We start from the raw sequence: 20,329 nt of genomic DNA, 5'->3' as shown, positions 1-20,329 counted from the left end.
CACTTTGACAATGAATGATTATCATATCATAAATAGTCCTGTCAATTAGCTGGTGTGACATGCATACTAATGGGGAAATTTGCATAGTTTGACCACTTTTCATTTTGAATTGCTTGTCAGTGAGTTATAGTCCCATCACTTTGCTTGTATGACATGCATACTAATGGCCATATTTGCATAATTTAACTGTCTTTGATTTTGAACCATTTGTCAATGAGGATAGAAAAGAAGATGAAAGAAGGATGGCTGCAGAACTAAATAGAAAGAGTCAGAACGTCAATAAATTTAAAAGCCATAAAAAATATCATCCAAAAGTTGGATTCTTTTTATGATTATATTATTCATCCAGAGTTAGAAAATATATTTTAGTTGTTTTATTCTAAGGCTTTGAAATTTTGTTATTATTTGGTTAAAAATATTACCTTCCTCCAAAACATGCAGGTAAGAAAATGAGCTGTTATGTATTGGATTCTCAGATAAAACAGACGTGGGCTCATGTAAATGCTTTTCTGATCAGAGATTGCTAGTTTGTGATCTAAGGGAATAAACTGATAACCATTGAACATGTACTGCTTTTAAGATGTCTGCGCAGAGCATGTGTCTTGAATTCAAATGAAGCAGTACTACCTTACAGCATTGAATGTTTCTGTGTCTCAAACAGACATAATGCAATTTAGTTAGTTTATAGAATTCCCTTGGTTTACTCAGCAAATAATTTGATATGTAGAATGAGAAAGTATGTCTTTGGGTTCTGACTGCTTTTGAAAGAGTGTACATGAACCACAATTTGGCTTGAAAATTTCACATGTATTTTTAGATTTATGTAAATTTGTCGTAAAATAGTATCTTTTGCAAAGTAACGCATGAATAATTACTACACCAGATAGATTATCCTTTCTTATCTTTTCTTTTGGTCAAGCCCTTCTGGAATATCTAATGATACTGCAGGTTCACAGACTCTTAGATAAAATGAAGGACAAATTGTATTTGATGGCTCTGATGAGATATCACAATGGATCCACCTCAGTAATTAGAATTATATGTAATACACCAACATACAGTACATATGTCATGTTGAAAATAGCCTTAAGCTCACTCACTCAAGTACTCCTTGATGTTAAACCATATTCCCACCAAGATACAGAATTTGTCATGTGATAGTGGCAAAAACCAAATTACCACATAATTATAGTACTTTTTCAGAAACCTTTCACAGCAGAAAATAAGATAAAAGAAAATCCATCTCAAAAGACTAAGAATGATACAGGATTAATTTTATAGTAAAAAATATAAACCATATCATATTACATGATATATGATATATGATACGATATGATATGATATTATATTATAATATATTATATGATATATAATGTGATGTGATATGATGTGATGTTTGATATATGATATATGATATGATGTGATATGATATGATATGATATGATATGATAACCGATATGGTAAAAGAATAACCATTGTAGGTACATCTTGTAAAACACTTAATTTTAAAAAGCTCCAATAAGACAGCCCTTTCTGAACAGTGCCGTAAAACAGGCCGTGGTTTGCAATGATGCAAGCTTCAGAATTCAGAGGTAGAATGAATTTCAGTTCACCGAACTTTGAGGTATGTTTAGGGTATCCATCCATCCATTCTTCCATCCATCCATCCATACATACATACATACATACATTCATACATACATACATACATACATACGTACGTACGTACATACATACGTACATACATACATACATACATACATACATACATACATACATGCATACATACGTACGTACGTACATTCATACACATGTATATATGTCAGTTCAAAGAGAATTGTTATTTATTACATTGAGAATAGATACTCTGTATTCCATGGAGACAGGACTTATTCCATCCATTCCATCAGAATGGACTTATTCCTTCTATTCCATTGAGAATCAGGACTTCATCTCCTTGACTACTGTGGTTGCCCTACACGATTATTGTCTATGTTTAGATTGTGAGTCAGTCTTAGTAATACAGATTGAAGGTCCGAGTATGTAATGGAATGTGGCCACAATAAGGGGTTTACAACAAATTGCTACCTGTCACTGGAGGCCTAATCTTAGAATGAATTACTCAACCTGAAATATTGATGACTCGATATTTTTTATGCTTATCTTAGTTGCTCATCCTTTTTTTTTTGCTTCTTTTATGATGAATGAAACATTAAAAAAAATATAGAAATTTGTAAACAGGTGTGAATCACAAGGTCATCAGTTTGAATGATTCAGGATTTTTTTATAAATTCAATAAAAAGGACATTGTTGGCATTATTTGTGATGTCAATGTTTTGTTGATGGTAAGAAATCAACCAAGTGTATCGTAGAGGATGTTTTTCATTTCATTTTCAAATATGATTATTTTTTGTTCAAGAATTAACTTATTTATTTGGTATGACATTATAATTTGTATAAATTTTAGAAGACAGAATAATGATAATAATGATAAATGTAAATATCATATAAGTATCATCTGCAGTTAGTCATTTTAATAACTGTCACATATAAAAGTAACCCATTAATACTCAAAATGTGTTTGTTAAATAAACATGGATAAGTCCAACTATTTGTATATGACACAAATTATCTCTGCAGATCAGGATTATTCAAATGAACTGACTTTGTATTTTGACTTAGATATATTTTACAAATATCTATATTGATTTTCAGATTGTTATAGTGTTATTATGAATGGCTATACAAAAATGAAAAATTTACAGAATTTTTTCATGATGTATGAATGAGAAAAAAATAGAATATTTTTTTTAAAGATGAATGTATGTAAATTTGTAGAAATGTGCCATTTCTGTTCCTCATCAACAAATTACCAATTATCATTTTGTAGCGACTCATGTATTTTTATCAGATCCACCATTTTGTTTATGCTGTGACATGTGTTCTATTTGGCTTGAAAATGTCGTACATCACTGAGTCTAATTTATAGGCAAGTCTCTGTGCTAAAATCTGGATATAAACGAAACCCTGAAACTTGTGAAAGGAGAATTGTGATTAACAGTATTGGTTAAACATTGATGAATAATGGATTAAACGTGAGTTACTATTTGTTTAACGATTGGTGACAATCATCAAGAAGAAGGCCCTCCAGTGAAAATTGATTTTATGGTTTGACTAAATGTCTTGGTGTGAAAATCAAATCACTCTTTCTCACCATCTAATTACATACGTGTCTAAGTTATTGCAAGTCTGCGCAAACAAATTACAGACAGATAAAACTAATTTCATTAAACAGACCCCCATTTATTTCACAGATTTATGTCTTAAGCTAAGATGAGCTTTTGAATGCCTTTAGTTTTCAATTCCAGGTTCTTACCTTAGTGTGTATCAGTCAGGGACGTAAAATCGTTTATATATTTTGATATGCCCCTCTTATCTGTGGAGCCATGAGAATTAGATAGGATTAGTATGCTTTTGTTCTGGACCAATTTTTTTCAATAACTATGCCAAACAGGTGTTTCCACACCATTCCTAAATTTTAATCCTAATCCAAAGTTTTCATACCTCACACATGAGAATATGTAAGATTAACTTATTGTAGTAATTTAGTTTTATAGCCTAAAGAAAGCAAGACAAATTGAAAAAGTTTATTGGCGCCAAATAGTTGTAATACATGTTTTACAATTACAGACACCCCTCAGGGAGACTTACAGCATCTATCTGTAACACCTCGTTTTTCTGACATGCAATATCCAGTTTCATTCAAACAAGGCACAAAGGTGATATGTTATATAGAACATGTGCATACCACTAATAGTTTCATGACACATGCCAATTTTACAATGGCTGTAATATTTGTTGTTATAAATCAATATTTTCTGTATAACTTAAAACTATAATACACAGAGCCTCCATTGAAGTGTTTGCCCCATGTCATAAGGTGTAAGCTTTCTTTTAAGACCTTGACTTTGACCTTCAGGGTCAACCATCAAAACCCAGAAATTTCTTGCATATCACAGCTGACACTTTACAGTATTCATTTATTACCACCAATTTCTTTTGAATCATGCTGCCATTTATTCACGAAAAAGTTAAGTATTTGAGGGGGTGTGTCTTCTGCAAAGACGTGCCACCTTTTAAAATGCAAACGTTCATTGGCCCAATACTTGAACATCGTAGCATTTTGTAATAAACCCGTAAGGTGCAAGCTTCACTTTCTGTTGTAATTGACCCCAGAGGTCATGCATAGTATTTTTCAAGTATACCCCTGAGGTCATTTTATCATTGGATGTGTTTTTATTGACCTGCTGAGTCATACATTTAGGTTTATGGTTGTATTCACCCACAGAGGTTATACCAGTACATATATCAAGTTATTGTATTTTTCAATCAATCATACAGCCTACTTTTAGTGTATCTACCGTGACTGGTTAACAAATGTAATTTATCCCAAAGTTCTTCTATCATTTCTTTTGCACAAAATTGTACATCAGTGTTTGTATTGACCCCATTAGGTCAAACACCAATATGAAATGTTGACCCTGAAAGATCATATAAGAGACTTTCTAGACATAGGTATATAATAAACACTTACAACCACTTGCAGATTGCCAATGTACGTGTCACTGTGGAAAGGTGAAGGCAAACATATAGTTTTTAGCAATTCTGATCAAATTCCCTTTTTAATTTACACTTGATAGCAAAAAAGTATTAAATCTAATTTGCATTTCTTTTCAGCGACATTTGTTTATAAAACACACCTCAAAAACTACTATAAAATGTGTATAGAGTAGAATGGACACTAATAGTCCACAACTATAGATTAACTCCAGATTATATAAAACATTATAATTTCCTTCAACTTAAAGTTGAATTTTGTTCTCTCTTTTCAGAGCAACTCACAAGGAATATGCTTTGAAGATCATAAGTAAATCTAAGTGTAAAGGCAAGGTAAGAAAATATATATAATTTCCAAAAGATAAGTATTAAAAGTACCATGATGTAAGTTTAGCAAATTATTCAGAATTGTATGTGTTGACAGTTTTCCAAAAGCCGATGGAATTACTGTACAGTAACAGTAATTTGAAGATAGTGTTTATTTACTTGTCTCTGAAGAAGTCCGGTGAGGACCATCCTTCACGAGTTCTATCTTAATGCCAGAGGAATGCGGAGCACCCAGGGAAAATCAAACCCTAACAAGGGCTTGAACCCTGACCACAGTGGTAAGAGGCCAGTGGTTAACCGCTTGGCCACCGAAAACTCGGTGTATGGACTGTATCATGTATCAATTCTAGTATTGCCATAATCAATGTTTTTATATAGGTATTGAGGAATCAGACTTCAAGACTTTTTAACAATCATATTTTTGATGTCAGCATGTATAAATCACTTGATTACTCATCAGATATTCACCATTGTTAAAGAGTATTCATGTGATTATAATCATGTGATTTGAATGATTATCAAAAATTTAACAAAAAATCAATTGTAGTTGCATTGAAGTACTAAGCTTGAAATCTTCAAATTTGTTCTATTTGTTTGTTTGTTTGTTTGCTTGCTGTAGAAATGAGTTCTTTGTGTAGCTGAAATCCTACAGCTGCAATCCAGAGTACTAATTAGTATTCAGTTGTAGTTCTATCTTAGTTGAAAATATAGTTAGAATTGTCTTACGACTTTTTATACGTTGTAGATGGAAATGTGTGGCTGATCTTATCTTGTGTGTTCTTCTAAGCCTATTTAACTGTAATGATGATGTGGCTTTGTTTACAGAACTGGGGAATAAAACAATTAGGAAATGCTCAGGGGCTTTACTTTAGAATGAATAAAACTGATTTTATTCATTACAGCTCCATCCCTTTCTCCATCACCCTACCTTGTATGGAAATAGTAGATACGAGTGAAAGTAATTTGTGGGCTTATAATGTCTACATGGGCTAAAGGGCACCTGTCCTGGTAATTAACATTGACCCAACTACACAGTTCAAAGGTCGCCTGTCCTGGTAAATTAAAATTGACCTTCCTATACAGATCAAAGGTCGCCTGTCCTGGTAATTAACATTGACCCTTTTACACAGATCAAAGGTCACATCTGGTAATTAACATTGACCCTGCTACACAGATCAAAAAGTCACCTGACCCATTCCAGTGACCATAGTACCCAAAGGTTAATCAACATCAGGTATTTTTTACATTGACTCAAAGGATTACAATTCCCAAAATTAATATTGACCTCAAGGGTCATCAAGTGTCGTATACGATAAACTTAGCTGACATATTAATATAGATTTAAAGGGTCACACAGCCTAGTACTTTGCATTGGTCAAAATAGAAAAAGTTATGGAATAATCCCTCTCCCCGATAGCACAATTTTAAACATTTTGGCAACAGCTAATTTTGAAACTATAAACAGCACATATTTGTTTCCATGTAAAAAAAGTACAGCTGTTGTATATATCATAAAACTTCTGTGTAGACTATTCATCATCAGTTTCCCATCATTTTGAATCTGTCGCATATTTCATCACACCTCGTTGAATATCTGCATTCGAATGGTGACTCTATTAGAAGTGGAATTGGATGGCTGGATATTACTATAGTCTGTCTATAGCATTGGTTCTCATAGCTCTTATCTATGATTCACTTGGCCTAGTATCAGCATAAACATATCAACATTTAGCTACATGCCCAAATGTTGTTATAATAAGAGTCACTGTTTATGCAAATTTACATGATAATTACCCTATATGTAAATTATTCATCTGAATATTAAGCATGTACATTTACATAATGACTTCATTTAAATAATCAATAGTCTGATGTAGTGTTATCCACGGTGTGACCAATCAGCTTGAGTGCATATTTTCCAAAGTTCAATACCAGGGTTACACTGATAAAAGCACAAACAGATAGTAGATGAGAGCAAGCCTATACTATATAGTCACAAATCAAGAGTGTCATAAACAGGCTATCTGGATACAGTGCATGGCAAAAATTGCATCTTATGACATTAACAACAATACAGTTCATTTTTTGTAAATCTACAAATCTGCAAATTCATAACATTTGTTCTTTCACAACATCTGTTAATTGTGTACAACGTCATAAGTGCCTAAATTGTTCCTCTCTCCTAGCATTCATTGGCAAATCAAAATTCATTTGAAGCAGGAGCTCTATTTATTTCATAGCATGGCAACCGTTGACAGTTTTTTGGAGCTGCCAGCTAATTCATGAGTAGAATCTTTAATCTCACACATGTCTAAATATTGTATAGTATCATTTTTAAGTGTTGAAGGTTTAATTAAAGCTATCTTTATCTCCTGGTACTAATAAAGTTTAATAATTAAGCCACAGTTTTTAATTTTAAGGAAATTACTACGCTATCTGGGAACTCTGATAAATTTATAATTTGTTATTGATTCAGTAATTTTGCTCGTATTTTAGAACTGTATTGTAGCAAGGAGGGGGAATTTGGTAAAATTCCTTACAATTTCTTGATGCAGAGACACCTCAGGAAATGTATACACAGCTTTATGAAGTTTTCATCATTTTATGGAAAAAAAATGGAATAGATTTTGTTCCCAGATCAGCTTTTCAAAAAGCACTAATTTATGTTTTATTTGTTGTATTTTAGGAACACATGATTGAAAGTGAGGTGTCTATTTTACGTCGTGTAAAACACCCAAATATCATTCTATTACTCGCAGAGTATGATTCCCCTACAGAACTTTACCTGATAATGGAGTTGGTCAAAGTAAGTATAACTTATGACATCTCATTACAACTTTGAAAAGATGTGGATTGACCACCAAATTGTAAGCAGGAACAATTGTAATGAAGATATTTTTTCATGATCTTAGCCTTCAAAACCTGACTGAAAGAACTCATTTTTATAGTCTTCTAAAGCTATTAAACTGAGGCTAATTTTTTGCCATTCAAAGCTAACTGGAAGGCTAATTTTTTAGCTATATGTGGTGAGGGACTCTTAATTACCGCACCCTCTTTACATACTACAAAACAACAGTATGATACATTATTATGACAGTACAGAATATTGCATTACATTGCAAACTCATAAATAACAATGCATGTTTGTTCTAATGTGCCTGCATCTATTATTTGTGACACTATAGGGTGGTGATCTGTTTGATGCTATCCAGTCAGCTACTAAGTACACAGAAAGAGATGCCAGTGGAATGATTTATAACCTATCCAGTGCCATTAAGTATCTACATGCTATGGATATAGTACACAGAGATATCAAACCAGAAAATCTACTGGTATGACTAAATTCTTTATCTATTTATTGCTTTTCATCTTTCATGGTTGTGAAGGTTTTCAAAAATTAATATACAGCTACAGAGGTAGATCCATAATTTGCAAATTTAATAGAAGGGTAGATTGATAGAAGGATAGATATATAGAGAGATAAGTGGGTTGTTGGTTTACACTGGATAGATTGTATGATATGCCAGTGGAGGTATGGATGGATGGATGGATGGATGGATAGGTATTTTGGTGGATGGATGGATGGATGGATGGATGATGGCTGGATGACTGGGTAGGTGTTTTGGTGGATGGATGGATGGATGGATGGATGAATGGGTAGGTGTTTTGATGGATGGATGGATGGATGGATGAATGGGTAGGTGTTTTGGTGGATGGATGGATGGATGGATGGATGGATGAATGGATGGGTGGATGGATGGATAGGTGTTTGGATGGCTGGATGGATGGATGAATGGGTAGGTGTTTTGGTGATTGGGTGGGTGGATGGATGGATGGTTGGATAGATGGATGTGGATGGGTGGGTGGGTTGGTTGGTTGATGGATTAATGGATGATGGATTAATGAATGGATGGATGAGTGGGTGGGTGGGCAGACAGGTGGGTGGGCAGTTGGGTGGATGGATGGATGGATGGATGAATGGATGGATGCATGCTTGTTTCGCTTTATTTTGTAAAATGTCATTCTATACATCTGAGAACAGTAATACATGGAGATCTTTGCCTGAATGAGTATGCAAGACAATTTAGAAATGTACCTGAGTTGAATATATAATGTAAAGACAAGATGGCGACTTGAAATTACTTGTCATCAAACTAACAATCAGTGAAATGAAATGACATATGTCTTGTTAAAGCAGCACATTCATCAAACATACTGTATTTACCTTGCTGACAAGTTAATTATTTTCAATAATTGTGATAGGTTTGTGAGCATGAAGATGGCAGCAAATCGTTGAAACTTGGAGATTTTGGATTGGCAACCTTGGTGACAGAACCTTTATTCACTGTGTGTGGTACTCCTACTTACGTTGCTCCTGAGATCCTGACGGAGACAGGGTGAGTGCTTGGCATATCTAAATAAATGATGGCAGTCATCAAATTTTGATGTGATAGAAATAGCATAGTGATGTTTCCATAATCATCAACCACAGGGGCATGCAGCCACATCAAAGTTAAAATAGAGATTCCGATCACGCAGTTATAATGTTTATGGCAATAAAAAATCAAAAATGTTTTTATTTATCATTAATGTGGATATGCTAATTATCATCTTTTAGTTTTGATTACTTTGTCTGAATTATGGTGATAAAAGTCATGAATTTAATTCTTACAGTAGAAAATAAGTATTCCTACTCACAGAGTAAAAAAGAAAGAAAACAAATACTGGAGAATAACATACCAGTGCCAGTAATATAAAATAGAAATCGGGGAAAGGAACAGCAATGTTGACTCATATTTCGAACACAGCTGAACTAGTGATGTAGACACATGTTGTCGTGACATACAAAGACCAGAGTATATATTCCATATTTTTTGTTCAACTTGGGTATATTTATGTGGCCTAAACCTGAACCCTGTGGTTTACACATTCAAATGAAATCAGAAATCAAATTAACCTTCTGTGTTGATTTTGTCTTCCTTTCACCATGCAGTTATGGACTGAAAGTGGATGTATGGGCTGCTGGTGTCATTACCTACATCTTACTATGTGGATTCCCACCATTCAGAAGGTTAGTAATTGATTTTACTTCGGAATGCACAAGTTATGATTTTCTAAGCATAAAGTATGACATATTCCATCATTTTCAGTTTATACATGTACTATCTCTAGCCAAAGTACTATTTTTTTTAAAAACAGACAACCAACAATAAATAAATCCACTGAAAATTGTTAAAATACCACAAATTTGACATTGTACATGTCAATTAGTAGTCTATATTATCTATAAGTAGTATACGGTAATAAAGTTGAAATTATGATTCACTGTGGAGCTGATTTTCGGATGCACATCTAAAACTCAATTTGATTGAATATGTTGCACATATACTGTGTGTACAGCTAGACAATGTGCTTTATCCACTTTGTGGGATTCTTACACTGAGTCAGTCTTTCTACTAAAACAGTTTCAAAAAATTGGTTCAGTTGCAGCTAGTGCAGCTTTCATAATACTAGTAATTTTGTATATGACTATTGGAGGTGGAAAGTCATGCGTGCCTTTGTCATAGCGTTTTTGACCACTGGAGTACATGTATGTTATTTTTATCAGAACTGTGTACTCTACAGTCACTGATATTGTAACCAGTACATCACGGCACTATTATTATCACAGTCATGAAATTAGTTTTGTGTTACATGTCTTTATCAATCTACTTATAAAAGCAAACACAGGCATGCATCATCATGACTGTTGCTATGACCACAGTAACCCTGACAACCAGATAGTAACACTTGTCATGGAACTGCAAGTGGAGATAATATTTTGAGATTATGTTGTCATGGCAACTGGAGATAAGCATTGCCAAAGTTACTGAGTAACTGATAAAAGAATGTTTGACTCTCAGCATAAATCAATAATATAAAACAGAACACTAAGAGATACCGTGTTGTACAGTCATCTGGATATGTTGGATTACAGTTTGTAATCTGGTTTAGGTTTAGGTCAGTAATACGACGTTAAAGGTCCACTTTGGCTTAGGATTAAAATGTGGGTGTGAAATTTGCTGTTTGGCAGATTTACAAAGAAAGATAGTTCAGAAACAAAAGAATAATGCTATATAATGCGTCACGGATAATATGTCACTAAATGCCAGAACCAGGGATAGAATCATTGGCCTTCAATAAAGTGTTTTGAATTACAATTGCATAAAATATACCTGGAAATGATGAGATACCCTGGCTATGAATGTACAACATATAGTTTGTCTACTCAAATTGCAGTAGAAACAACTATGCAGCACAAACTTCAAAGTTATCTTTATACTTGGTGATTATACCTGAAAATGTGTATATCCAAGTTGATGTGATAGGATCAGGTGTCAGAAAAATACTGATGGCCATGGATGTAACATATGGTGTGGTTAAAATCACTTGCAATCTACATGCCCTTGTGGAATGTACTATCAAAGTAGAGATACCATACAATTTTATATAATGCATATTTTTGATAAGGTACTTGAACAGCTTAGAGGGCAATTTCACAACTTCTGCTGTTGTATAGCTTTATCAGTAGTTTAGTATTATCTGTAATGTCCTAGTATGAGTAACAGTCTGTACATTGTTAAAAAGCAAACCTTTGCAGTTAATGGATTTTAGTGAGATAACCTTTTGTCTTTTAACAGATAATGATGTTTTGTGAAAATGCCAAATGAAGGCAAAAAATAAAGAAAGATGACTTTTTAGATATTGATAGTACAACTGAGGTGAAATTTTGTTTTGTTATGTTTGTGGTTGTTATATTTGTACAATCATTCTTTTGTATTTACTGTGAACTTATAGATCATGGCTTTGAATTTATTTGAGCTCAGTTTATAGTTGACATTGACTTTGGCACCGATTCAGAATCAAATCAGCATCTAGGGGAAATCATGTTACAAGTACATGTGGTCTAAAAGGTCCAGCTATTGGTCTGATTATGTAACCACTGGCTACTTGAGTGATGAAGTTAAATATGACTGTAACATATTAAAAGTGACACAGAAATATTAAAAGTAAGTTGTATTGTAAACCAATTGAATCCATGGCTATTGCAAAAATTGAAAGAGATGTCAACAGAACAGTAAAATGAAAATAAATATGTATTGATGTAGAATTAGAGGAGTTTACATTAATAATAAATTTTATGTAATTATTTTCTTTCTTTGTTTTTCAGTGATAGAGGGGACCAAGATGAAATATTTGATCAAATTCTAATCGGTGATTTTGATTTTCCATCTCCATATTGGGGTGATATCTCTGATTCTGCAAAGGTAGGTTTTACTGGCTTACTTTGTGAGATAGTGTTCAAATGTTAGTTTATACAGTATATCTGTTCTATAGGGAGTCAACAAAGCAAATAACTAAAAGGCAAAAACAACAAACTGAATAAGATGAAATGAATGAACTAGGATGTTAGAAGTAGAAGATTTGAACAGAAAAGTAGACACTATTTACATATATCATGTGATTGCAATGGTTTGTAATTGAAAATATTGTTGTGTTGAATAAGGTGATGTGGATAATAATTTGACAGCCCAGAGACTTGCTGTTCTAGCAATCGTACATCAGTGTCAAACACAGCCCTTTGATGCATAGAAGTCCATTTAGAATTTGAAATTACCACCAACAGCTCTGCTAAATCTAAGTGGATCTTATATGTAAACCCATGATGTAAACTAGCCGTATGTGTGACTGAAAATTAGGAAGGTGACCAATTACAAGTGCAGCTATCTGTACTTTCAAAGGACATAATTTTTGGCATTGATGTAGACTTGCTAGATTACAAAGCCAATGGCAAATCTCTGGCCTAATGATTTGAGGGTCAAGGGTCAAATTGTATTTTGAATAATGACTGTCAGCTTGTTAGTTTATTCAACTTCATTCCCTCTATAATGAGATATTTAATGAAAACATTGTTGACTTGCTGAGCTCATTAATTAACTCCAATTTGTTCTGGTAAATTGATAAATTTAATACCCTGTATCCATGGAAATGCACTTCCCCAAATATCATAAATATTTGAATACTTACAAGTTTCTAGATTAAAAAAATATATTAACATTATCATTTTTTGGAGTTGTCAGTATTATCCTTTCCTAAAATGAATAGGAAAAAAAATGGAATAAAAAAAGATATTGCTGGAAATCTTATGGATAAATGTTGATAGAATGTATTATAAAGTACTGAAAGATTACAATCATATCTTAATCTTACTCATCAATCTAAAAAAAAAGTGTAACTGATCATCTGTCTGATGGGTATTTTATTTGTTTAAATTTTTTTATTTGTTCAAAATTAATCTAATTATAAGAGATTTTACGAAAAGAGGATTATTTGTTAGAATATGTTAGGTGCCGGAATAAATGAATATGTGATCAAATTATCCAGATGTGAAAAACAGGGAATGAAGCTTTTCCAAAAATTATCTACACAAAATAATCTCGAGTGAAATTATTTGCATTGATATGTATAAAATCATAACTATTTCTGTTCATAATGTTGTCAAACTGTAATACAGGCAATAATATCACAGTGATAGACATGTAAGGATTAGATTGATAAGAAATCATATTTGCAATAATTTTATTAAAATGATGTACATTTTATTTTTGATTAGGAATTGATCAGTGCTATGTTAGAAGTGGACGGTGAGAAGAGATTCTCTGCAAATGAAGTGTTGGACCATGCCTGGGTGGCTGTGAGTATAAATATACTGCCCTCTATTTCCAAGTATTGTGATTCTTTTGTTTTTACTATTCAGTCTTTTATTTGAGTGATTCTTACTTGATGTATAGGTGTTGGTGTATCTATTGATTGTTTTTCTACTACTGTACTGTAAATTTAAGTTGTTAAATATAAAAAAAAACAAACAAATTTCTGAATTATTTATGGCATTTTTTTGTTCCTATGTTTTATCTGTAGTGTAAATATTTAAACTCTGTCTCCCTTTTCCTGTCCTTTGATTAACACTTCTCTCTCTCTTTGTAATTCTTATAAATGTATGTGCATGTAGACTTTAAAATCATACTGTGAATACTGACCACTAATTTTTGGAATATTTCAGGATGACACAGCTCTAGACAAAGACATGCAGATGACAGTTGCTCGTAAAATTAGCATGCATTTTAACACTAAACCTAAAACATCATTGAAGGCAGCAGGCATTGCATTAGTTGCAGTAAGTATTTTCTTCAACAAATCCTTCTTTTACAAAACTAACACTACATCTGTGTATTCACAACTTTTCCTTTTTCTGATTAAAAAGTTTGGACTTCTTAATAGTTTATTCATCGCACTCTTTCCCTGAGCATACTTTCTCAAAAAAGATAAATCTAGAATTATCAGTAATTGTTCCTTCATCTCTCCATCTGGCATTGCAGAATTGAAGATCGTTTCCATGGTAACTGTCTCTTCTTTCTCCCTCCTCTTGCTATATATCTTAAACTATTTCATATTCTATCTTTCATGAGTTCTAAACTATTACGTTGAACTTCTTAAATATGTCAGTCGCTTCAATTTCTTAATTCCAAAATTAAACCCTTTTTAGTCTTTCAAGAAGTGATCTGCATTAAATCATGATTATGGCGCTACACTCCTACTTATTTTCATCTCTAAAGGTACATTGATAAACTATCCTGGCAATAATTCCACCTTTTTTTGTGACACAGTGGTGTTGCTCACCTTATTTAAGTATCAGGATGATACCATATGAGTATAAATTGAAGGGATGGTAAGTTTAGTGAAATCAATGGGTCAGACCAGTTACTTATTGCCCTGTGTCATCTTTTAAAGCCAGTTTTCCCTTTTCACCAAAGATGTTTTGCATATTCCAAAATGATCTTTTTTTTAATCTACAAAAATTATTCAAATGTTTATCTTTAGCACAAAAGGAAACATATTTATTTCAAAGCCTACTGGTGACTTTGATTCAAGATTTTCAATTTGTTAAATTATATTCTTCTGTTACTTAGTTCCCCTCTAAGGTCCTTTCTGCATAGTATTAAACACTATACTTTTTCAATGAATGAGTGTTTCACACAACTTATTATAACACATGTAAATAGCATATTACCAACACATGAAATACTTACAGCTAAAATGATGTAGGCTTGGTGTTTCACTCATGCAACATATAGATGACATTTATTATACACACCCTCAGACAACTTCTAATGCAAAGGAAACAATTACATAGGTGCCGTGCACAGTGGGGATGTAGAAGTAGTCAAGTTGATATGTTGATTATCATTTAGAAAATAAACAATTGCAGCCCATCAAAATCATCAAGTCCATGTGTAATGTTTTCATTAGATAAGCCTGTTTTTATTGCACTGTGAAAGAATAGCAATGCTTATCAGTGTTCAATGTGACTGGGCAAAGTATCCCGCTGTGTTTATTGTATCTCTGTTATTGTTAGTCTAGACATAGACCCTACACCAACGGTCTATGGTCTAGAGTATAAATGTGTCTATCTCTGTGTCAAAAATGTAATGTCCCATGAGTGAAATACCAAGCCAACATCATTTTAGCTATACAACAGTGGGTACTCTTTCAACATAGACAGAGAGAAAGGAACAGAAAATGTACTACTCTGGGTCATTCATACTAGCCTTCCTATTGGCATGGTGAATGAAACAGTACCGTCATTCCCAAACTGACATTGCAGAGAACCACTCGATCATCACTCCTGAAGACAGGGTACATTTATACAAATACTGTAATTGTTTTCCTTCCTTGACTAAAAACCACTGAATATTTAATTTACACACTTCCTTGTTTTCAGACTTTGTCAAGAAAGGGGAAAAATTTCAACCTCATCCGTCTCACGTACTTAATTTGTTTTTATTTCACAGTCTACAGCTCTGGATAAATCTGACAAGTTTTTCCAAGGACGACGTGCTGCCGATTCCAAACATGGTGATGATGATTACACATTCTAAAACCTTACAACCAATCAAAAACAAGCCATGGCCTTATGAATATTCATGTGTGTTACCATAGTTACAAGTAGATTGTGCAAAAGTAGTATGCAGTAGCCATATTACAGAAAAATGTAGAATACAGTATATATATATAAAAGTACTGTAGTTACCGCTTGTAGTTTGTATCAAAGAGCAGATAAAAAGTAGAAAAAAAAACTTACTCTAAAAACTGTTTTGTCAAATGTGCAAGATAGGTTATAAAGTGGCAATGTGCAATGTCAGAGATAAAGATGTTATATATCCCGATCTATTCAAACCATGTAAGGTATTTTTTGGAGGTTTTTTCCCAGTTTTGTAATTTTTTTCGTAAAAGATTTACTATTTATTTTCAGTCTGCCAGTGTTATCATTTAAATGACGATTTGTAAACCAGAAATGTTGTGCCTTTTCGTCCTGCATGAGTAATTTTCATCTTTATTTTGAAAAAAAAACTCTGCAAAAGGAATAAATATTGGTAACCTTATGATAGAGATAGACTAAGAAACATTGTTGTACAAACAGTATTGTACATTGAAGTTGGTGAGTATGTTTTAAAAAACACCATGAATTGGAAATACATTTAGATGAAATTTTCGAATTTTTTTTTCCAGATTCTCAGTCATGGCCTTAATTTATAACTATTTAATGCAGAAAAAAACTGCAATTACTTCATTATTTATTGTAACTGTATTAACTAAGTAAGGTCTTAAAGATCTTTCAAACTGCAGTTCTACCAGTCTCCACTGCCACTCTTCAATCGAGTTCTAATTTTCTGAAATGTCAAATTTTTTGTATGTGCATGCATATTGAAGCTTCTAATTGTTGTAGATAATGTATGTAGTAAGTGAGTGTAGGGCTCCTTTTCATTTTTTTGAGTAATTTTCTTGGTCATATTTTGGGGATAAATTGGGGGTTTTCATCTCCACAGGCCTAAGAATTGTGACTGAAACAATATCTGCAAGGTATAGTCTGCAGTTGTATGTTTTCTGACTCTTTCCTCATATTTCAAATAGTGCAATACACTTCATGCAATTAATGATGACAGCATCGTCAGAATGGAAGGAAAAATCCAGTAATTATGAGAAAGAATGGTGTTAAATTTGACTGGCTTTGTAACATTCCACGATAAGTATGTTTGACAAAGAGTCAGAGAGATGGACTGGATTTGTTGAAGATTGTTAGAAATATGTTGAGATGCGTGATGAGTCATGGATGCTTTGACTGTCATCCCTGGCTTCTACTTCAAAAATTTTGCACTCTGAGAGAAACAATTTGCAGCCAAGTATTCCAACTGAGCTCAAGACACTGTCAGAAATATCTAAAAACTGAATTCACGCCACTTGTGTGTGAATTGGAGTTGTACCACCTAGACAAGTCATAGAAATCACAGCATTTCACTGTCAGTTTACAATATGTTGAACTTTATCCAGTCGATAATTTTTTGGGCAAGAAAAAATATTTTTAATACATTTGGCATAAATTTTTTGGTCAACATATCAAAATAGAATTGCTCATACTGAAGAAAGAAATTACTCTTGTGCTAAAGTAGACTTGACATTGAAGTCATATTACTTTTTATCAGTGACTTGCATGGTTCTATTGATTTGACCCCCTAGCACGCAGTTCACTTCAGGTACCGAGAATTATAATTTGGGGAAAGGAAAACATGCCAAGTTGATTGTATTACAATTTGTATTTAAGATCATGTCAGAGACCAAATAGTGTAGATTTTAGACCAGTAGAATTTAAACGTAGAAAACACAAAATGATTTCAGAGTGCAATGATATGTATTGCCAAAGAATTGATAGTAATTGTGAATAATTAATTTTGCTTGCAATATTTTCTCTGTAATTTTTAAGCTTTGTGTCTCACTTTTTTTCGCAAAAAACAGTGCAATACAGTTAGGAATTTTCTTAGATGAAAATTTTTTTCAGAATTTACTCAAATGTCACAAATGCTGACAGTAAAGAAGTGAATCGTTGTACAGACCATACAGTCTATTTTTTTAAAAACATTCCAAGTACTATTGAGTACTTACTTTATATACAGTTGGTAGTTTTTCTCTGAACTACACAACTGACACATTTGCCTTTGTTTATATTTCCACAACAATTACATAAAGATATGTAGAACATCCCTTTCTTCACAAGTTCATAAAATTCCAATTTTCATAACAAGAATTCACAGCAAAATGGTGAAAATTTAAATGCAAATTGGTGGTATTCGAAGATGCTGTATCTTTTGTTACAAAGTTCCAATCATGTCAAAGTCTCACTTTTCTGTTTCCGCCACAGTTTCTTGTCTACTTACTAACACACAGTGTGAAGGTATCTTGACCTCATTTTCCAAGTTACTTTTGATTCACAAATCACTCTGCCAATAGTTTCAAAGTAGGTTTGTAACATACCTTTTCATTGAACAGCGCCCTCTAGTGATGTTAACTTCAAAGTAGGTTTAAACATACCTTTACTTTGAACATCACCCTCTAGTGGTGTTAACTTCAAAGTAGTTGTAACATACCTTTAGTTTGACCATCGTCCTCTAGTGGTCTTTTACAATATAAGTAGATAGATAAAGAACAACTGTCGTACTTTAGACACAGTAGCATTTGTATCCGCCAAATGACAAATCAATTAAATCAGATTCATTCTCATATGATGCCAAACTTTGTCACCAGAGGGCGCAGTTCAGTGATCTCTTTTAGTAACTTTTCTGTCAAAATAGTTGTTTCCAACAATAACTCTCACTTCTCTACCTCAAGTAATAATATAAAGGGTTTTCAGCAAGACCACAAAGTTTCTTGTGATATAAGCAATCTGTCTCAAGACTTTTGTGGAATCTGTTGGTTTAGGGGGCATTAGGGGAAATGACTGCATTGGCTCCGAGTCAGTTCTTACCACCTATATATACTAACAGTAGGTTGACTGAAGTAGTCTTGCAAGTTCAAAAACTGTGGTAAAGAAACAGTGTATGAAAAGCAGCCATAGTGCTTTGATTTCCCTTGTGTCCCAAAGACAATCACATGACCAAATGTACCAATAGAAATGAATACAAGAATGGAACCAATAGCAATATAGAACGATGACAGACTCATTGTTGACGCAACTGCTTCGTAAAGAGCAATTCACGAAGTGCCCACAGCAATGAATCTTTCAGTCAAATAGCGATACAGAATTGAACTATTCATAAAACAGATAGGACCTATTAAACCTGGACTATAGTGACGGCAGTCCATGTTGTATAAATTGAGGTGATCAAAGATGTTTGAAAGTAAGATTCTGTCACTTTTTTAATAGAGATTTATATAACTTTCTTGGTCTTGGTTGTGATGATTGTCAACCACCAGATGCTAAAACCTAGGAGCCACTCTTTCAATGTGCAAATAGTGCCAAAGTTTGTTCACAAACCACTTTGTATTTCTGTTAGTTGAGCTCTCATTCTGAGGATCATGTGACAATTTAGCCCAATCTTAGTATCAAACCCATTGTACACCGTCTAGTAGGGTATTCGGACCAACACACTCTAACTGTTTGAAGGGTTATATACATAAGAAGTGTGTGGGTTTGGTGAATTTTCTAATATTTCGTACCAAACTATACAATACTTCATGTGCCCCTGCAGTCAGGTAGTGTACACACCTACTGTACAAAATGGTTTCACCCTATCTCATACACTATTGACAGGAACAAAACTGAAATTTTAGAATTTAGAAATTTGAACGAATTGCAGCAAGAAGAGTTATCTCGGTCTAGTTTAGTACATACACTCTTTGCACTTTCTATTCTCATCTTTTTTCTTTGACATGTAATGTATATTTCGGAGGAAAATCATCTGGAGCTAGCCAGTACTTCATGATACGTGCAATAGACACTATGTTCTTAGAATAAGTTTTCTTGGACCAACCTTGAACATTATTCTTTACTCACCCAGCCACATTCCAGAGAGAGAAAAAAAAGTTCATTACCATTTTGAGATAAGGGAAATATTTATGTCTCAGTAACTAGTAGTATACTTAGCAAAACGAGACAGTGAGGCATAATTACTTTAATTCAACATATAGTCTGTATGGTCTGTTCAAATTTCACACATGACGATTCTATTTGTTGATTGTTGTATGATCTTGTTCATGTATATTTTCATAATTTTCTTTCTGTCTTGTCTATTTCGAAAGAAAACAAGTGCAATGTTGTTGTTTGCTGGTGGTCTTTGTATTAAATGTTCTACATTCCTGAAATAGACAAATATTTAGCTAAGTAGAGAACAAACAACAAACAAACAAACAAGTCTGGTTGCTATGGTGATGAGGTTGCTTTCTGTATATGTGGAACCTAATATATATCGAATCTAATAAAAGTTGGAAAAAAAAACACCAGCCGACTCAGTTTCCT

At 33.2% G+C, this 20,329-nt stretch overlaps 1 protein-coding gene across 2 annotated transcripts in view; it reads left to right on the top strand.

Moving 5' to 3' along the window:
- LOC144439539 (serine/threonine-protein kinase DCLK1-like) overlaps positions 1-20,296 on the top strand; it is a 69,128-nt gene extending 48,832 nt beyond the window's left edge. The window contains exons 8-16 of one of the 2 annotated variants that reach the window (XM_078128847.1): positions 4,893-4,950; positions 7,631-7,750; positions 8,130-8,276; positions 9,208-9,341; positions 9,938-10,015; positions 12,155-12,251; positions 13,598-13,678; positions 14,045-14,158; positions 15,834-20,296. In XM_078128847.1, the coding sequence (XP_077984973.1) occupies positions 4,893-4,950; positions 7,631-7,750; positions 8,130-8,276; positions 9,208-9,341; positions 9,938-10,015; positions 12,155-12,251; positions 13,598-13,678; positions 14,045-14,158; positions 15,834-15,920 (916 nt within the window). In that variant the 3' untranslated portion in view covers positions 15,921-20,296. The remainder of the gene's footprint in view (positions 1-4,892; positions 4,951-7,630; positions 7,751-8,129; positions 8,277-9,207; positions 9,342-9,937; positions 10,016-12,154; positions 12,252-13,597; positions 13,679-14,044; positions 14,159-15,833) is intronic. The other variant, XM_078128848.1, reaches the window with a different exon arrangement.
- Positions 20,297-20,329: the final 33 nt, after the last annotated feature.

Source organism: Glandiceps talaboti, chromosome 8 (genome assembly GCF_964340395.1).
Source record: "Glandiceps talaboti chromosome 8, keGlaTala1.1, whole genome shotgun sequence".
In the NCBI taxonomy this organism is placed as follows: domain Eukaryota; kingdom Metazoa; phylum Hemichordata; class Enteropneusta; family Spengelidae; genus Glandiceps; species Glandiceps talaboti.
This window is presented reverse-complemented; position numbering and strand designations above follow the sequence as displayed.